At 37.8% G+C, this 21,334-nt stretch overlaps 1 protein-coding gene across 6 annotated transcripts in view; it reads right to left on the bottom strand.

The window, feature by feature from the left end:
- LOC113231581 (espin) overlaps window positions 1–21,334 on the bottom strand; it is a 217,325-nt gene that overhangs the window by 26,175 nt on the left and 169,816 nt on the right. For 5 of the 6 annotated variants that reach the window (XM_026465930.1, XM_026465929.1, XM_026465933.1 and 2 more), the window contains 7 exons: window positions 18,523–18,624; window positions 15,121–15,352; window positions 6,039–6,215; window positions 3,678–3,813; window positions 3,414–3,500; window positions 1,053–1,152; window positions 529–748 (listed from right to left, as the gene is read on the bottom strand). In XM_026465930.1, the coding sequence (XP_026321715.1) occupies window positions 529–748; window positions 1,053–1,152; window positions 3,414–3,500; window positions 3,678–3,813; window positions 6,039–6,215; window positions 15,121–15,352; window positions 18,523–18,624 (1,054 nt within the window). The remainder of the gene's footprint in view (window positions 1–528; window positions 749–1,052; window positions 1,153–3,413; window positions 3,501–3,677; window positions 3,814–6,038; window positions 6,216–15,120; window positions 15,353–18,522; window positions 18,625–21,334) is intronic. The other variant, XM_026465931.1, reaches the window with a different exon arrangement.

Below are 21,334 nucleotides of genomic sequence, written 5' to 3' on the forward strand. Positions count from 1 at the left end.
AAGTTACAAGCACATGGGACTTGTAAAAGTGGTACTGCAACTGTTATGGACCGACGTGTCGCTTACCACCAGACACGCGACTTATTCATTCCATCACTTGGTTTCAGAAACAAAAATATTATCAATTTAAACCATAGAGTTCGGATACATAAATTTCCATTCACTATACCATTCAGTATAATAATATTTTGTCTTAGATATTAACAATTTAAGAGAATTTTAACTTTGAGTTTGATAATCCAGTTTGTCATTCGTCTATTTCATAATCATATTAGATGTTAACAACAGCATTTACGAATATTTAGGATTTAAAACGGAATTAAATGAAAAGATATGGACAGAACTGACAAAGTTTCGCCAGAAGGCTCGTTTAATGCAAAAGCCCAAGTTCAATTTTGAAAATATGTTGAAAATACACAAGGATAAAGTCATGGATATACATTGTAACAGAAAAATGTAATGTAAGAGTAGGTACATTAGAGGATTGATGTACCTAAGCGACAAATGCATTATTAAAATTTCACTTACTTGTGCGGCCTTTCAATTCAGATGGTCTCAAAGCTGGTTCTTCAAGCACTGCCAGTGGAGGCGGCGCAGGAGGTGCAGGAGGTGGCGGTGGTGGTGGAGGAGCTTCGTCTCCCGAGCTGCCTCCGGAAGACACTCCTGAGGAATTGGATGCGGCGACGACTACTGGGTCTTCGGAGATGGACGCGCGACGGCTGCCTGCTGCTGACGACAGGCGGTTGGCCTAGGAAAGAAGATGGCCGGTAAATTACTAAAGAGCCAAAAAATCCATCCAATGCAGACCAAAGTCTCTTCAACAGAATGCCACAAATGGAATGATTACGGGCCTCGAGCGATCCATGCGAAAGTTACTGGAAATGTTTCATTTATTAGTCGGTTGTTATTCTTTATACTTAGACGATCGCGGCGTAAAGAAGATTTAAGTACAATTCATATGTCTTTATTGATGAAGCACACTTTGGTCCAGGAGACGCTGAAAAGTATAAAGGACCTAAAACAAGAAAATATTGATATTAAAGTCTACTCACGAAATTCTGGGCTTTATGTGTGAGCGCAGCCAGCTTGGTGGCGATTGTAGATTTCTCTTTTTCTTGCACTGGAGACACGTCTTCGTAGGTTTTGTTTGTGCTGTATGGAAAAAACAGGGTAGGTAGAAAAGAAGCAATAAATGATTTTATTAAGAGGATAGTCTATAGTGTACTCTAGCGTTGTTGTTCTGCCAACTTATCTACAGTAAAATCGCGTTAGCAGGTTGACGAAATTATTCCATGTATATGTTATAGATTTTTGTAGTAGGTTTTTTCAGCTTTCAAAGCCGTAAGCGACACCTTGTTAGAAACTAATGAACCATGTCACTCAGTCGGTACCTTTAGAGCTACCACAAGCTGACGTCGATGTCGCTTTATCAAATGTATCATTGATTTTTGTCATTTCACGATATTGACTCCTTTTATGCACCTCCGTGGAACGTTAATTGTTCAACCGGTGTTCAACCCGTGTAATTTTGTTACTATGTAATTTAAAGGAAAACTAACGAAGCCCCGCGCCAGACATCATTTCCAAGATGTGTATACAAAATTTCATTTAGTTTGATTAGGACAAAGTTGTGCTATCGCTAACTTAAACTCCGTATAGCAAAAAATACAGGTTAGTGTTGGGTCATGGAAAAAAATCCATTTCAAAAAAATATTTTTTCCGGATATTTTTCCAATATTTTTCCTTTAATCTTCCACATTTGACGTTGATACCTATCAGTGGCAAGGCGTGAAAATTGTCTTTAGTAAAACAAAAAAACAAGTGGCGCCTTGGCGACAATTAAACACAGCACTTATTAGCACACAAGATTCCAGTACACTTTATTTCACTCGTTAGTTATTCTACTCGTAAAATTGTGCACAAAATGTAGTAAGTTACTTTTAAATATTTATAATATTTGATGATACGTGGAAAACTTTAGGCAAGCCGGTGGGAATCGAGTTATATGGATGCCTCGCCACACTGATACCTATCAAAAGTTGAGTTACTGAACGAAAACGATGGAGCCATTAAAAAGGTTTATTTTCGCTGTTAAGAAATCATTTTAAATAAGTGTCTTTTAGCTATACAAGTTTATTTTATATTTCACGCTAAATAAAACTCAAAAGATATTTAACTAAACGTAAAACGTAATATGAGCCTTCGAAATTATATTTTTCTAATTATTCGGGATCTTTTCCGGATAAATTTCCAGTATTTCAATTTTTTTGGAAAATTACTGAACAGTATGTTTAGTCAACACTACGCTAGACTTCACTCTGTCACGGAACATTTTCGTTTGCTTCCGTGACTCGCTTCGCGCATACGCAAGTTCTGCGCGTATGCGCAGGTAGGACTGTTCACGAGTCACTCGTTTGCGCCGGCCGCTTGCTTTTCATTGGATTTCTTTGCGTTGCGTGAGTTTGATATCTAGCAAGCTTGACATTTTCACGCAAGCAACAAGGAACGTTCGCGGAGGACAGCACCACTGGCCAATCACAGAGCAGCAGCTGGTTCGAGAGTGTCGACAACCCAATCAAAGGCAAGCCTCCGCGCATCCGCGCAAGTATTTCCGCGCAATGCAAAGCGGAAGACTCGTGAAATTAATAGTTTAACGAAAAACTGACAAACTGCTATCTTCCATGCAAAACCTTATTAGCTTCAAGATCGTGTCTACTCTACGTCATTGAATTTATTTACTGTACTTCCAAAACAAGATAAAATCGTTTATATCGAGACCTTGCAAAACCGTCCTCGTAACGAAAGATAATTGGAAAAATTAAAATTTTCCCTTGATTGAAATGTATGATGTAATGTTAAAAGATTGTGTTAAATAGGTAAGCAGTGCTTTTTAGATTCAGAATCTAACTTTGAATAAGTATAACTTATCGAGTTCTTAGGTTTTCGTGATTGTTACACATAGGAAATGAAACTATTTTTCCGGTTTTAAATCGCATATATTTGTTTTTTAAACAAACCGACGTTTCGGGCCTTTTACAGGTCAGGTCTCCTGTAAAGGGCATGTAACAAATATACGCGATTTAAATCCGGCAAAATAGTTTCATTTCCTATAAGTATAACTTTTTGTTCGCTATAAAGTATTATAAATAATACTTAATAAAGTAGACCTACTTAGAAATTGCCGGTGACGCAGATAGCTTTAGTACATACAGCTTTTCCAAAATGTAAAAAAATTAGAATCCAGCGCAATTACTGAAGAAGAAATTCCTTTAAAGCAGTATCCAGCAGCCAATTGAAAATAACTACTAATAGGTAGCAATCTAACAGTTGGAAAGTGAAAATTTGTTGCTAAAACAAACAAGCGGGATGTTCGAGAGACTTCTAGAAGGTTTCAGATTGTTCTATTGACTTACTTGTCGGCATTGTCTTTGGTGGTGTAATCGACAACTAGCGCCGCGCTACCTGGACGGCTGTGGCTGCCTGAATCTCGGGAACTACTCCTGGTTTAAACATGTGTTTATGGAGTCTATGGATTTTATAGAATTTGTATGAAATGGTATCATATTCAACTAAACAGTACCTAATGAACACGTGTTTTTTTTCCGTTTCGTCTTTTATCACTAGTTATTTATCACGCTTTAAGACCATCGAGGTGTTACTTAATAATTGCAAAGTACCTTCGTCTCTGGCGCTCCTCCCTCGGGATATAAATATCCTCATAGTGGTGATCGCGCCTCGTGGCTTCGGCGCCACTGTCGCTGTCCGAATGCTCCTGCGCAGTCGCTTCTGTCGATCCGTGAACCTCGGCTTTCACTGCATAACAAAGAGCACCAACTCAACATCTATCGACCTTCATGAAGAATGAGTTTTGACCGAATGTACCGACGTTTCCCAAGCCGGCTACCGGACACCCACGTTGCGTCACACGTCGCAAACAATACGTGTAAATAATAATTAGTGTTTTATTATATTATGATGTACGTTAGTCTATCAGGTATGTATTTATGGGTCTTTGTAACCAGAATATAAATAAATCAATGAAAAAAAATATTAAGATTATTTTAGTTTCAGTTATAATTTTGTATCTACGGGCAGTCAATTAGAAATTTAATGTAAAGACGTGGATTTGGGGGATCATTTTCAAATATCATACAGTGTTAAAATAGTTGAGCGGAAGTAAAGATAAAGACAAAGATAAATTTATTTCAATATAACTTAATCTAATACAATAAACGTAAAACAAATGTAAATAAAGCTATTATAGTATTCAAATAAGCATTAAGATGGGAAACTGCCTTCGTGGCCGAACGGTTACCATGCCGGACTGCCACGCAGAGGTCCCAGGTTCGATTCCCGGGCCGGGAGAAATAGTTGTATGGCCTACAATTATTTCTCTCGTGAGTTTGGGTGTTATTTGTGGTTGTCTATGTGTGTGTCCATGGCACCCGCGACACAGGGTTTCCCTAGTGCGGGGCTATGTTGAGTGTGTGCGTTATTTATTAAAAAAAAATCTAAATTATACATTCTTCATAGTCAAGGTATATTTTAATTTTAGAACCTAATGTGTAATTGCGATGCCTAAACTAAGTAAGTGCGTGGCTATTGTAGACCCAAAATCAAAGCTAATGACCCTCATTCTTATTTTGTTCTCACAAACTTTACAAGTACAATTCTTTGCATGCCGCGTTTTACAATGTGGCTTTACAACTTGACTTGTGTGTCGATATAGGCAGGATTTTGTACGTTTGGTATGTTAAGATTAGTTACTTGTCCGTGGCTAGCTATCAAGCTACTATTCAACCGCCATTGCATTTTTTGGAATTCTGTCGATGATGTAGTCTTCTAATTATTTCACATTTCTTTCGATTCGTTTTTATTTACAATTTCATTATTTATATCGATTATTGAGTTTTATTTCATAAAAAAATGCAATTGTAGAATTAATTTGAAGCCTAAATGACTAATTAAAGAATAAAAATTAAGATAATAATAATAATAAAAACTTTATTCATTTTCAACATACATAGTACAATGTTAAGGTTGGAGCCCTCTAGTAAGTAAAAATACTTGTGTCAGAGGACTCCGCTCTTCCATAACTAGAAATTCAGTTACATTATTTTTACACTCCAATACTAATTACAAGATTACAAGAGACTTAAAATATTTGAAAGAATTTATGTAAAGTGTATGTTTGTGTTTGTGTGTGTGAGTGTGTGTGTGAGTGCGTGTGTGTGTGTGTGTGCATATGTGTGTGTGTGTGCGTGTGGGTGGATGGGTATTTTTTTTATTGAGTGTTCCTTACGTAAGATACTTTAACAGCGCTTCTGTGTCTTCATAACTCATCGTTTTAAGATAATCAATAAGACTATGTTTGCTATTGTTATATGAGGATTGAGGATATATATTTATTTTTTTGTTGAGACGATTAAATACATGGGTGGCGTGTTTTTCGACCTGCCTGCTAGCGAAGGTACTATTTGTCCAATGAGACACTGTAACATTTCTGCTATTGTTTCGGGAATTTGCAATTAATGGTAACCGTTTGTGGAACCTTAAAACTGCGTGAAGAATGTAAACTTTTCTTACGGAGAGTACATCACTAATAATAAGATAAAGAATAAGTATAATAAGAATAATAAGATATGCATATTTAGTAAGGTAATATCGTTTAGTAAGGTAACATCGATCGTTATTAGTGATTGAATGAATGAATGCCATTACTGCCATTTCACTAACATTCTATTGAGACTCAACTGCCATTCAAACTAGATTTTTTCGAACAACATAATTATCGAGTTCTTAGGTTTTCGCGAATGTTATAAATAGGAAATGAAACTATTTTTCCGGATTTAAATCGCGTATATTTGTTTTATCAAACAAACCGACGTTGCGGGCCCTTTACGTATCACATGGTCACGGTTGATTCTCTCTCGAGGCACGTCGAACGTCATCGGTTTGTTTGACAAAACAAATATACGGTTTCAAGAAAGTTGTCAGATCTTCATTGAGACAAGTAAAATTTAAGTTTAAAAACTCACCAGTCATAGTAGGAGCCTCCTGACCCTCAGCAGGTACTCGAGGTCCTGGAGAGCGGGTGTGGAAAAGGTCCCTGACGCGTTGGTACAGCGCTGCTGGAGCACCAGTGTTGGCATTGCTGTTCCCGTGCAGGAACCAACCGCTTGTATTGCCTGTATCAGCATCAGAAGCTGAGCATGCTGCAACAAAGAATATTATAATTTAGACAAAAAGGAAAACCGTAAGATTTGCTGACTCTGTCTGTGACTCAGTTGGTAAGAACGGTGGCCCCGGTGTGGCAACAGACGCTGGTTCACGTTCAGTCAAATCGAAGGATATGCGAACTTATTAATTCCGTAAAATTCCGCAAGATTTTCCTGTTAAATTTGACGACCTCGGCGGGCAAACAAATGTGCGCTGGATGAAGAGTTCCCTGGCTCGATAGCAAGCAGAACTAACTTGGTAAACGAACTTTGCTCAATCGGTATCGGTGATGATACACCCACATTTATTCTCACAACACGTACCTAAGTACGAAAAGCTGTTAAAATTAAAATACATCGCAATTTCAACCGAGAAGATGGTTTTAAGCGTGAAAGACACAGAAAGCGGGTGCGGGTCGGGACCGCGGCGGGTCTAATTTCGGGACAGGCGTAGGCGCCCGCGCTCTATGTGTTGACGTCCATATAAATACACGGAATTACACTCGCCGCGGCTCCGATCCGACTCTCGTCTGACGTCTTTAGTTGCAGTCATCAGCAAATGTAAGCGACATCAAATATCGCCCGACCGGCTTTATCGTGAATGTTGTGGGTCGACTTAGTGAAAACCATAGAGGAAAAATAAGCTATGAAAACCAAGTGCAAGATGTTGACGCCCGCCTGTTCAGTTGCTTCGAGACCATTGACGTTGCAACACGTCCGAAAGGTTGAGGCAAATAAAATATATTTATACGCTATTAAGTCCAGATTTTTTAAATCAAATATTTTCATTATGTTAGCGTTACGTTCAATTTATCTTAAAAAATACTGTTTGATATTGTTTTATGTAATTTTTGTATGTTATATGCCTGTGTTATAATACTTATAATTAATGTTTAAGAGTAATTCTTACAAAATCTCGAAATTCTTGTCCTTTAGAGTTCTTAGGTTTTCGCGATTGTTACACATAGGAATATAAGCTATTTTTCCGGATTTAAATCGCGTATATTTGTTTTTCTCAAACAAACCAACGTTTCGGGTTCTTTACAGGTCTCATAGTCACGGCTGACTGAGGTGGTACAGTCATCAACCAGTTATGTCTAATATTGATGCACCCTATTTTTTCAATATAGTTACAAAAGTTATTAATTAAATACCTTGTTTTTAATTTTACAAATAAACATTCCAATTTACGCTACATTGTTAACCGAATTCAAAAAAGGAGGAAGTTCTCAATTCGACTGTATGTTTTTTTATGTATGTTACGCGATAACTCCGGTATTTGTGGACCGATTTTCATGATGCTTTTTTGTTGGAAAGATAATACCTCCATAGAGTGATCCCATTTAATTTTGAAGAAAATCATCCACCTCTAACGGTGGCTGTTCACGCATGAAGATTCATTTTTATAAATAGCGCCTAAATTTTATTATAAGGAACAATCATTTTAATTATTAATTTTGCTATTCTCCAATTCAAGGCGTTTTCGCTCAATATACTTTGAGTAATGAGAACCGATTTTTATTATCTCCTGTGTCAGGTTCCGTATAGTGGTGAACTAGGGGATGAATCCGGGTTTGCGCACTTTCCTGTAACCGATTTCAATAAAACTTGGTACCTAATTATATATACTTCCACGTACTTTGGAGGTCGGTTTTTTTTAGTACTCTGTACTGAGATTAGGTTATTTTACGAATTATATTATTGTAACAATATAAATTTTTATTAAGTTAAGTTTATTATTAATTGTAATGGAAATTAGAATAAATTAAAACATATTAATTAGTACTGCAGTTTTATGCCTTTTTCGAATTTTTCATCAGAGGAAATACTGGATCCCAAATTGGTGGAATGGAGAAATCTTCCCTGTTGAAATTAGGCTGCTTTTTAATTTCAATCGCCTCTCGCAGCATCCTGGGTAGATACCGTACTTCTTTTGCAAGGACCTGGAGTTTGTCAAACTTCATTGAATGTGTAGGTTTATCCATGATATGCTCGCAGACTACAGACTTGTTTACGCGACGGTGTTTGACATCAGCTATATGTTCTTTAACGCGGGTACAAATACCTTACTTCATTGGTCCAATATAAGAGCCTCACTGCCTCGCCTCACTGCTCTGCAGACTGTGGGTTAGTTCCAATTCCATCCTAAGGGTAATAGCAGGGCGACATGATTACCCGATCATAGCATATTTTTTATTTTTTTTTATTTTTTTTTTATTTTTTTTTTTTTATTTATTTATATTCAGGTTACTGACACCCATAGATACATACCTTACAGACTAACATACATAACAATATAAAATAACACTAATTACTAATTTAACACGTATTTAGGTTGTCGGCGACGTGTGGCGCCATCTGGTGTCAGGCAACCGGCCACGGAATCGCCGGTATAGGACACCCTTCGGCCAGAACTCCTCCTTCATGAAGGTCGACAGATGTTCGGTCGGCACTCTCACCACAAACGAATTAAAGTTCACGTAGTGGCGGGACTCCAACCGCTCGACCCTCAGGGTGTATTTGGATTTCAACCTGATGTACTCCACTATCTCCTCAGACTTCGTGGAGTAATGCAGGCGTGACAGGTACAGCAGCGTTGTCGGGATTGCCGGACGCAGCAAAAAGTTGGATCCTGTCGGTGCAGTGCCGCACAGGTTACGGCTGGTGGGCTTCCTCTTCTTCTTCTCCACCTTTGTGAAGCCGTCATCGTCGCACCGGTCCGTCTGCCTCTGTGGTTTTGCAACTTCAGAGACAGATACACGAGGTTTTTTCATCCCCTTCGTTGATAGCTGCCTGGCTTGTGGTTGTGGAGCAACGGGTCGGTTAACAGCTGCGACAGCGGCGTAATCACGTGGAGGGGTCAACGTGTTTACGCGTGACGTCTCCGCCGGAGCGGACAATCGAGGGGCGGGGCGCGGGGAAACGCGCTCAGCGACAGCGGTCGGTGACGCATCCGTATGGGCCGACTCAAAACTGCCGATAGATGCATTATGTGCCCCGCGACGAGTATTCACGTTACAGGCCTCGGGTGACCTACTTACCGAAGTTGCACTACTCAGTAATACAACCTGGGCACGTAACTCACAGATGGTGTTATCCGAAGCCTCCAATTTACATTGAACTTCGGCCAGACTTGCTTTCAGGGATGTGATGTCCTTAAGCAGCCTAGTGACATCGACATGGTCGAACGTGACAGGGGGCAGCTTGTGCAGCTCCTTTGCCACGAAAGCAGGCACGTCGTCTGGGTCGGTTTCCTTTAACATCGTTATAATGTCCTGGATACTCTTCGTTCCTCCATCCCTCCGGCGAGATGGCATCTGCTCGGCCTTGCCAAGCACACGGAAAAGCAGCGCCTTGCCACTGCAAATCTCATCTTCTTTAAAGTTTGATTTGCAGATCTGCATGATGCTGACCTCGTCCATAGTGTCGATGGCGTGTTGTATGAACGCCAGCAGTTCATTGGCTATGAGTTGTTGGGAACCCATAGTCAATTACGCGCAGCGGTCATTACCGCGCGGATCGCGAATTAATATAATTCTTACTGTGTGAGCACGTCCGAATCTGAGCGTGCATCGCACCGGACTGCTATATATTGTGTAGACAGATGCATCTCGCACACAAAACTAGTGACTAAGTAAGTAGTAGTAATTGTAATGCTATGGATTTCCCTACGACATGTAATTTTTAAATTTATAATTGTTATTTTATTAATTGTAAATTTTCTACTGAATTATGATTATTTCAATGAAATTTATATTATGTATTTTGATATTTTGACATCTCGATTTTGAAAATTTTAATGTACACTTCATATACAATACACCATAAATTCACCACACAGTCAGTTGTTACTATAGTAGTATAAGGTTGCTTACTAACAAACTATGGACCTGTGGTGTCTGAAAATAAATTTAAAATAATAGATTTTTATTTTTATTTTGTTATTTATTATTTTTTAATTGGATAAGTGTTGTACTTTCTTAAAGAAAATAATAGTAATAATAATATTATTGTTTTTTTAAGCTACCGACGAAAATATTCACTATTCATAAGTAAGAATCGCAAACAAATAGCATTTGTATAACACTGTACATTCCACAAGTTACAGAATAGCAGCTAGTTTCGTAAACTCAATGTTACGGTAACATTAAGGAAGCAAAGGTAGCCATGTTTTAATTAACGCTTGCCTCGCTAGATCAAGTGAAAGAACTTTCCAAATCAATTAGCAGTAATTGAAAACATGCCGCTACTGGCTATACAATTGTGTAGGATGTTTCCAAAGTAATTACGATGTAAGAGCTTAACTATTAACATCTCTATGTGTCAACATAAAATTGAAAGTTACGACGTTACATTATCACTTTGATTAGATTTAATACGATAACTAAACATAGATTTTATTTATGGCCGAACGGTTATCATTCCCGGGCCGGGAGAAATATTTGTATGGTCTACATTTATTTCTCTCGTGAGTTTCAGTGTAATTTCTGCCGTCCGCTAACTGCGATAACGAATAACTGAGATAAAAAAACCATAACCCAATTTTAGCATAATTTATGTACAGAAGGAGTTACCGAGAAGAATAATGGTTACTTATAAATTGAGAGATTAAGGATTTGAATCCCTGAGGCGCCTTTTTAGTAGCATTAAACCTCCTTGTGAAAGAGTCCGTCCAGGGAAGTACTGACACGGCTGCGTTTCACTTTTAAATGGTAATTGTGCTCTGCCGTCCGCTAACTAACAAATGTTTTTTGACATATCATTAAAAACCATAACCCACTTTTGGAATATTGAAATTGTTTAATAATATTTCAGCTATGCGTCGTTAGGGTAAGTTCCGATAATTCGAACACGTTAACTAATTTTTACAAGAGAACTTTGTGCTCTATTATTTGCTATTTAAAACGAATGTTTCACTATTTGTCACTTAGCCACGTTTTACTTAATGGACAACAGATTTGTCGTTTTCAATATGTGTGTCCATGGCACCCGACTAACTAGGGATACCGGCATGATGGTATCCCTAGTGCGTGGTTATGAGTATGTTATTTTGTTTTTTTTTTCCATTTTTTATCTCTATTATTATAAGTTACACAGCTTCATGACATAAATGGGCGATAGTTACTCGTTTACCTATTTCAGGCTGTTAATGATTATCTAAAATATATCCGCTCACGCGATGCGCTCATCCTACCGCAAAATGGCGGCTATTTGGTTTCGCAAATTAGAAAAGGATTCAGTTTAAATACAAGCATTGCTAAATAAATACCCTCCGTACTACAACAAAAACATCTCAAATAAAATGCAGTAATACACCGCAAATCCTGCACTTAAAAAGCACTAATGAAATTTTTGGTGTACTTGGGTAAATATGATAATATTCCGTTTGAGTGGTTCTAATGTTTACCATTACATACCATTTTATATTCAGGGTAAACTTAAAAAACGCAACTTACGGTATGTTTTCAATAAATAAACACCGACATCACCAGCCCAAACAATAACACACACGATTGTCGTGACGTATTTTTGAAGTTGTTTATTTTTTTAAATGACAGACCCAGGCATTAAAAACTTTATGGTTTGCTAGAGTAGTTACCGAAATAGCAATTAGTATTAGTTCTTTTACCTGCTATAACTTCGATATCCAATAAATCGGTATAAAATCATCACCGGCACCTCTAGGTGTGGTATGCGTCTACGGCTGCATGTATCGCGTGAGCGGATAAATTGTAAATGATAAAATGTTTGTTTACAACGAGCAACTCCGTGAGTTTCTCACTATTTCTTCTCAGGGGAATCTGCCTTACGATTGGGCAGCCGAGTTTAATCAATGTGATTATTTAAAATGTAATTTGCTTACCTAAGAAATAAAGATATATTTGAATGTGAATTATGGAATTTCATTATAAATCGGATATTCATTTTTTTTAATTAGAATTTGTAACTGTTTTATATTTACATGAAACTAAAAAATGAATAATAAAAAATAAAAAAACGTAAACAATTATTCCTCTCTAATAAAACTCCTTACATTAATACACTATGTTCGTCACAATGGACATCGAACACTGCACATACCATAGGTATCAGAGTCGAAGCAATCGTCACTGAACCAAATGTCTTCGTGAAATAAGTTAACGACACTCATCTCGCAAAGAGAGGTATCATTAACACACGTCCACCCAGCTTGGCGGTTGAAAAGAGACTGATTAAATTGTTCAATGGGATGCTACATTGCGCCGGATTAGGTAAATGCTACGCGGGCGCTTCCTGAATAACTTCCTACCTATCGCATTTGCCCTATTAGATGCGCCCGCGGTTCACTGATTACACGGTTACATACAACGAGTGTCCTGTATATAATTATATTTATATCGAGTTCTTATATCAGCAAAATGACAACATTTCAGAAAAAAAGTTTAAAGATTCTACACGAAAATATTCGATAACTTTTAACACCGATTCGGCCTGCCAAACCTTCTTCCGCTTAGTTCTAGCGACTTGAAACTAGAACAACCTAGTAATCTAATGTTTCAAGTGATACATGAAAGATCCACGAGACAACATGATACTTTAATATTAACAATAATCTGTTGTGACATTATCATCAGTGATCAGCGTCCTGATATAAAACGGAATCGATCCGATTAGGTAGTCTCGAAATCAGATCAGTTTCTGAGCGAGAAGATGAACCTGATTCCTACTATATGTTTCTAATTTGTGAGTTAAATCAACTATTGTTCCGATAAGAAATGTCAAAAGTTTCCGATCGGCCAGTTGTAAATCGCAATTATGCTCCTCGACTCGGAAAAGACGCAGTTTCCGATCGGGAGAGGCAGTCAAAATCAAGCTGCACAATAGGTACACTTTTTTACCTAAACTTCGAGGAACAGAGACAGAAAGTAGAGAAAGAAATGTATAAGAATACTTGCTAATTTAGACTCACAAACCTCTTGTAAGTCGTTCTTTATTAAACACAAAATTTTGACACTAACCTCAATTTATATATAAATTTGTAAAGAAATACAATCATCTTTTCTCACCTGTAAAGACTCTGAAACGTAACAATAGAAGTTTACACATGTTGAAGCGTCCTTTCAGTAGTCTAGGTATATACCATTCAGTAAGGTAATTAAAATATACAATGCGATCCCAACAAATATAAAAACCCATCTAAAGAGCTATCTACAGAGCAAAGCTTTTTATTCACTTAAAGAATACTTTTTAGAAAATAGTGCTTGAAAACGAATTACCAAGTTTATAATTTGTAAAGTATGTCAAATAGAGAGACATAAGTGTATCAGGAACGAGACCTAAATGTAAAAGGAATTAATAATATTTTATGTTGATACTGCATAAAATTCTGTTTAGTTTTTTTGTTATTAATCATTCTTAATTTTATTCAAATAATGTACAATTTCCTTAGTGAATTGTTTTTAATTTTATTTTAATAATGTATATGTTTTAGTAAAGTACGGATATAGTACCCCCAGAATGTTGCAATGCCCCCACGGGGTGTTACATGTCAAGTACCATTAGCATAATAACACCTATTATATAACCATGTAACTTGCAAATAAAGAATATGAATATGAATATGAAAGTGGAAATTGCCTTGCAATTGAATTTTTTCGTCCCGGATTTTATCAGGATTCGGGAAATCACTTTAGTAGATTAAAAATTTACGTTATTTGGGATAGGTAGTAGGTAGATTATATTTATGTAAACTTTGCGACGAGTTGCTGCAACACCAGCAGTAGTAGCAGTAGAGCTCCTTGTCAAAGAGTTCGTCCAGGAAAGTACTGCCACCTTATATAATAATTCTGCCGCCAAGCAGTAATGTCAGCATTACTGTGTTCCGGTTTTGAAGGATAAGGGTGCTGGCGAAATTACAGGCACATGGGACTTGTCAACTTATGTCTCAAGGTGACGGACGCAGTGGTAGTTACCCGTTACTTGATTTAACACTATTTAGGAAAATTCCGACAAAAAAATCAAAATTGTTATGATGATGATAACTTTACCTACCTATCCCAAATAATGTCAATTATTAATGTGCCTAAGTGATTTCCCGAATCTCGAAAAAATCCGGGACAAACAAATGTAGTCGTAAGGCAGTCTCCGCTTTCTGTCTCTGTTTATCGAAGTTTAGGTATAAATAAATTCTACCTATTCTGATCACTGATTTATCATACACAAAAGAGAAAGAGAGAAATCACACTTTTGGTGCCACATCAGCAAAATGACAACTTTTCAGGATGGCTCCTGAAAAATTGCCATTAATCAAGTTCGTAGAATAGAAAGCAATTTGTCGAAAACTTTTGTATGCTTCGATAGGACAGTTGTAAAATACACACACACACACACACACACACACAACTTCTCAGACCGCATGCAATCAAAACACACACACACACACCTTCTCATACCACATACAATAAAAACACAAACACGCTCCATTTTATATTGCTTTTAATTTACTATTATTTAACTCACAGTGTTCATCTTTTTATTATTATTAAGTCCAGCTGTGGAAGCGAGGATCTGGTGATTCGTCATACACGGAATCCTATTACGAACTCCAGACTCTCATAAAGGTTCCTAAATGTTTTTTTTTTCAAATTGGTCCCATAGTGCAAACCGTTGGGGCACTGAGAGTCTCGAACTCGTATAGAAAAGTCATGCCAGACCTTACAGAATTAACGAGTTCACACATTGCGCTGGTCCACTAATACGACATGAGTTGCAAAATAATATCATTATTGGTACCGTAGTCGAATACAGGACTTCCACATCTAGTGTCCATAATACTAACTGCTAGACTACCGCAATTGTCAAATTGTTAAACTCTTCGTAGAACTATGCGTTCGAAAGTTATAAATGAAATTTTGGTACTAACCCGAGTCTTCTCCCGAAGAACTGTGATGTGTGACACTAGTAGAGGTGCCTCTTTGCATCGGATTGACATAAAGTCCATCAGCTGGACCGGATCTGGCTGAACTGATGGAACCAATGGTGGAAGGGAGAGATCCCCGACGTTCCTGTATTGAGGCACGACGCTCCCGGTCTGGCGCGTGAAGGTAGAAGGGAGAACGAGCGCTATTTGCATTAATGCAATTCGGTAGAGCACACTGGAAAAAAGATTGGTCGAAATTAATATAAACACTAAAATAACAATTTAAAATCGCCAGGGCGCGTACTATAACCTTTCCAAAAACAATCTTATTTCAATGTAAGCTTAAACTAAGCTTATTATAATATTACTCATATTCGTACCATGACGAAACTGTCAACCAAGTAATGTATTATTGCAAAAGTGATTGAAGGAACCAATGATTTCCCAATATTGTCTATTTTTTACTAAAAATAGGAAAGAGATAACGCTAAGTGAACTATATAATGCCATCTCTTTATTTTTTGATGTTCCGAATCGTCTTATCGTAGTATAATGTTTAAGTACTTGATGTTATTTACATTCAGAGAATTTTGACTGTTAAAAAAAGAAAAGTATGTAATAATAAAATCTATTAAAATTATGTTGTTTTCAATAATTATTCCGCATTTTCATGAAGAAAAATACGAATAATACAATAAGAAAAATAGACGCTGTGAATTCGGAACTATATCTAGTGTCGACTGTTAGTTTCGCCAAGAAGCATATAGATGGCGCTGTCATAATTTTACGAAATAAACATCGCCTATTTTTATTTAACGAGAAATTATTTCCTATGTGCTATTAAATAAAAAAATTATAAAATATTGAAGAGGTATATGTAATAATAAATACGTTCAACTTAACTTTTAATCATTACAAATCAATATTAAGACAATAAAACTGAAAATAATATTGTTTCCATTGCATCCGTGTAACTATTTTAAGATTGCTAAATTTGACATAAGAGCAATATTACTTCAATGTTAAAGTCGCGTCATAGTACGAACTGAATGAATGAATAGTCACGAAGCTGCCAATAAGACATCAAAGTTTTAACATTATAATAAGCTTACTTTAAGCGCGTTATGGTACGAAAAGTCAACGTAAGGTAAAAGTAATATTGTTTTAAGAGGTTGTGGTAGACCCCCAGGTATGGTATGTTGAAGACGCTCTGGTTCGAATCCAGCGATCGAAGGAATTTTTCCTAGTGTTCGATCTTACTATTAATAATTACAACAAACTAGTAGAGTAATTTCACAAAAAAATTTAATATTGCAATCATTACAGCGCCATCTCTAGTCAGTCACTGGTAGCTGAAAAAGTACCTTGCTGAGTGAAGAAAACCTTTCATAGATGGAGCTACAGCAAAAAAGTCGTCTAAAACCAAAAATAAAGATCTGCAACTAACATACAGAAAAATTCGTAAGGTCTGTTGGTTCATTCCATAGTGGTTCCGTAGCTCTTCCTTATATTCTATAATTATTAATACAAAGACAGAACTCTAAGAAAAATTCCTTCCCAAAAGTCAATGTAGTTACCATCTGTAATCTAACAACTCGAGACCAATTTAATAAGCTCAAACACGATAATTCTACTGTAAGTAACTGAGGAGTTGAGTACTCTGCAGACTGTCCTCGTTGCAGCATTAAATCAAGGTTATCATATTATTGATATGTGGAGCCGAGACGTGGACTCCATCAGTTAAATGTCGCCCAGGTAGCTACGGAACGAGCTATGCTTGGAGTTTTTCTGAAGGACATGGTACGGAACGTGGTTATCCGACATAGAACCAAGGTCTTCGACATTGCTGGTAAAATAAGCAAGCTCAAGTGGCAGTGGGATGGCCATGTCTGTCGAAGAATCGACAACCGATGGGGGAAACGAGGTCTTGAGTGGAGACCACGGCTCGACTTGGTGTAGGACGTCCTTTGACCAGATAGAGTGACGATTTGCGAAAGGCTGCTGGCATCAGATGGATGCGACGAGCTGAGGACCGGGTTTAAATGGCGCGCATTGGGAGAGGCCTATGTCCAGCAGTGGACTGCGATAGGCTATTGAGATCAACCCATCTGTTTGGGAGCTAGATACCATGCGCTGTGGCAAATACACAGGACAAAGGCTTCAAATGTATAACTCCCCACTTAAGGAGGAAGAAGAAGTATAAAATTATAACTTTTTTATTAAAAAAGCCTACCTCAGAAGTTTGCTTGTCGGCTTGTTTTATTGGAATTACCATTTAAACCATTTATTTCCACACACATTAATTACATAACAAAACTAAGCTTAAAAGATTACTTATAAATGCAGGAATAAATTAAATTAATACATACATTAAATGATTTGTGTGTGGGGGACTCAGCATTTATTGAGCGACAGAAATCACATTTGTAATAGCGCTTGTTTCGCAAAATTAGTACTTGGTAACATTATAAAGCTAAATCTGACCAATTAATAGATAGTTCTAAAAAATTATCTCTATTTAAACATCATTATACGTTTTACTCCGCTCTAACTGCATTTCTATTTGATCATCTTCTGTATGAATTTATCTGTCCATGTATATAGTATATTATTATGTGCACCGTAATTCTAAACCAATCTATCACAGTAAAAAATAGTGTATCTTATTTAATTATCTATTTGTTTAATTATCTATTGCCACAAAACAAGGCTAGTCCAGGAGTGTCCATTTCTGCTCGGTCAACAAATTTTTGTTCATATGTTGTATAACAGCGTATAAAGAAACTCTCTTATGTAACGGCGGTGGTAAGTTATTCAAAATTTTCGATGCAGCTTATTTGAAACAGCCCCTGAACCCCATTGTTCTATGTTTAGGAACTACTAGAAGATTTGCTGCTCTCCTACGTGTATGCCTAAATCTATTTGCCAAGTTTTATAGATATCGGTTAACAGAAAATGCGCGAAACCGGATTCGTCCTCTAGATTGCCACCCTTAGAGGTGGAATAATTTGTTTAAATTTGATTGAGACCACTACTGAGGTACCCCCTTTCCAGACCCAAGGAATCATCGAAATCGGTTCTCAAATGTCGGTACACACAAAAAATACAGTCTAATTGACAACCACCAAATTTTTTTTTAAGCGATATTTGTGAACCGATTTTAATGTTTCTTTTTTTTATGGAAAGAGGGTACCTCAGATGTTATCCCATTTAAATTTGAAAAAAATATTCCACCTCTAAGGATGGCAAACTAAGGAACGAATGACTTTTGAGGTCGGTTTTTTATACAAGGAAACAATCCTAATTTGCTTGTACTTCTTTGGCCTAATGTTGACTGTAATTTGACACTGTAAAAGATGAAGTTCTACCTGAAGTTCGAGGGTTATCCTTGAAAGTAATACTTACTCTAGCTTCCCCGGGAGTACACGCGCAGGCGTGGACAGCTTTATACGACGCTAGTTGCTTGTCTGCCCCAGCTGCACCAGCAGCTACTAGCACGTTCAGGCACTGCAGAAAAAAAGACGAATGTTTGATTAAATGGAACATAATCTTTAAAAAACGGAATCAGTCTATTAAAATTCGTCTATCGTTGTTGCTTGGTGTCTTCTAAATTATTTTATCATATCGTCCAGACGTACCTTACAATTTAGATTGAAATAAAATATTTACATAATTCATTTTCGTCACAATCGTAACTTAGGCAAATGACGACGAACTTACTCAAGTTAAGTGGCAAATTGTAAGTAGAAATACATTGCCTGGTAAGTTTCACTACTTCAAAGACGGTGCAACAACTCATCAATCGCATCACGGAAAGTGCTTAACGAGTTTACCGGCCATTACGTGCGGCTCGAAGTGTCCATTTCAGTATGAATAGATTTAATTATTTATTTACATATATTTCTATTAGGAACTTCTTGTTCTGTATTATGACACAAATTAAGAATTTTCGTCGTAATTATAAGTCCATTAGTTATAAGTTAATAAGTGAAAATATGTAAATCACAATGTTCTTACGAAATCAAAACAGCCCTAAGACACCTATTATACTTAGGGAAGATATAGCCACAGTCACAAGATATGTACACAGTCACTCAATCGCGCGTGATCAGGAGTGCGCGATTACCTGTTTGAGATTTTTTAAGCTAACGTTCTTTCTTTCGCTTACAACGGATAGAGCGTCTGTATAAAGGATAATAATGCAGGATAGACCGCGTGAACTGGCGCGTGTAGGAGTGCGCGAATGTGTGCGCGACTGAAGAGCGCCATCACGCGGTCTTTCTCTTTTCCTTCCAACGTCTTTACACGCGCACTCAATCGCCCACGATTGCCGTATCACGCGCGATGGAGTGTCTCTATAAAGCCCGCTAATGTAATACTGTGCTAATAGCAACCAGTATGGAGAAAACTGTATTTCAACAACCAATAACATTATGACATTTTGATTAAATAGAGGCAGCCTAAACATATCAATATACCGAAGTGTAGTAGTCATAAAACGTAATAAAACAAGTGGAGTTCTTAGGTTTTCGCACATAGGAAATGAAACTATTTTTTTTTGGAGCTTTACCAGGTCCCATGGTCACGGTTGACTAATAATGAAACATATATTTGGTGTATAATTAGCCTAAGGAGCTATGATCATTGTAATATGGTACACATTTCAATGATTTGTGGAATTGAAGAGCGCGGCAAAGGATACTTCTTCATACCGCAGCGAGAGGCACTGTAGGCTATAGAATGCACCGGGATCCACCAGTACGCACCAGAATTCATCAGTGTGCGCCAAAATTTGCCTGAACATCCCTCATTAGTGCGCGTGGTGGGCAAAAGATCCTCTTCGATGCTCTCTCCCGCCGTCCGCCGATTTGTGCTGGCCCTAATGTGTCACGTTTTCTCATGATAATGATGTCATAGAAGCTTCCAGCAACAAATATCGTTGACAATTATCATAACATTGACCTGAGCCGTGACAAATCTGTGTCCAATCTAATTTAAGTTTGACGAACAATAATGCGTCTGATACATTGTTGTCCCGGACGTTAACGCTAGTCGGCCATTCACAGTATTTTGAAGGTCAATTTTATATACTCACTTTTTACCAGGAAAGTACATAAGTATACTGAATTAGCATGTTGCTAAAAAAAAACAACCAGCACATGGTAGTTTCCTCATGATGCTTCCTTTAGTGTGAAAGGAAGTAACAATATTTTATATGGTCAACACATCCCGCTAATAAAACGTGATACTCGCGGCCAGAGATGGGAAAGCGCCTAGGTTTTAACCCGATGCTTTGTTAACGCCGGGTTTAAATCGGGTCAAAACCCACTAATGCCCGAAATCGTGGTAAAAATCTACCACGTTCAGTTTACGCACATATATCAGTGTATGCACGTAAAGTTTTTTATACAAAAATAACTACACATTTGACCTCCATCTGACGGAAAGTAACTATGAGGTCGACGATCTAGTATGCATACCTAAGTAATGCATATTCACTCTTGCCTTGAAAAGGCCCAAGTTATAGCGCTCGGGAAATAAGTCTACAGCACAGACATATATCTAGATAGACGCCGCAAGTGTACGTACTTCGCGTGCCCAAAGTAAGTGTAATTGATTCAAATAATCATTTCATTATCATCATCATCATTAAGCCATACGATGGCCACTGCTGGGCATAGACCTCCCCCAACGATGTCCACGACGATCGGTCATGCACTGCCCGCATCCACCGGCTTCCCGCGACCTTTACCAGATTGTCGGTCCACCTGGTGGGAAGCCTACCCACTGAACATCGTCCGGTGCGCGATCGCCATTGAAGAAACTTTCCGCCAACGGCCATTGGTTCTCCTAGCTATGTGCCCCGCCCGCTGCCACTTCAGCTGAGCAATTCTTCGAGCTATGTCGGTTACCTTAGTTCTCCTACGGATTTCCTCATTTCTGATTCTATCACGTAGGGAAATACCGAGCATCGCATTCGATATCTGCCTATTTAGCCGCCTCTAGTGACTTGCATCCTCTGAGTTCTGTAGCCTCATTTCACGTCTCTGTTCCATGAGTTGGAGTGTTTTGTTGGAGAATTTCTTCGTTCTGGTACAGTGGGTTTTGAAAAACTTAAACCCAACCTTACGGATAGTATCCACCACCAAGTTGTTTAGATCGTCCACATCTATGCTGTTTTCGAGGGCTTCGAAGCAGTTCTGAAGTTCGAGTTGAA

This window comes from Hyposmocoma kahamanoa, unplaced genomic scaffold (assembly GCF_003589595.1).
Source record: "Hyposmocoma kahamanoa isolate Upper Pololo Valley unplaced genomic scaffold, ASM358959v1 65, whole genome shotgun sequence".
NCBI lineage: Eukaryota > Metazoa > Arthropoda > Insecta > Lepidoptera > Cosmopterigidae > Hyposmocoma > Hyposmocoma kahamanoa.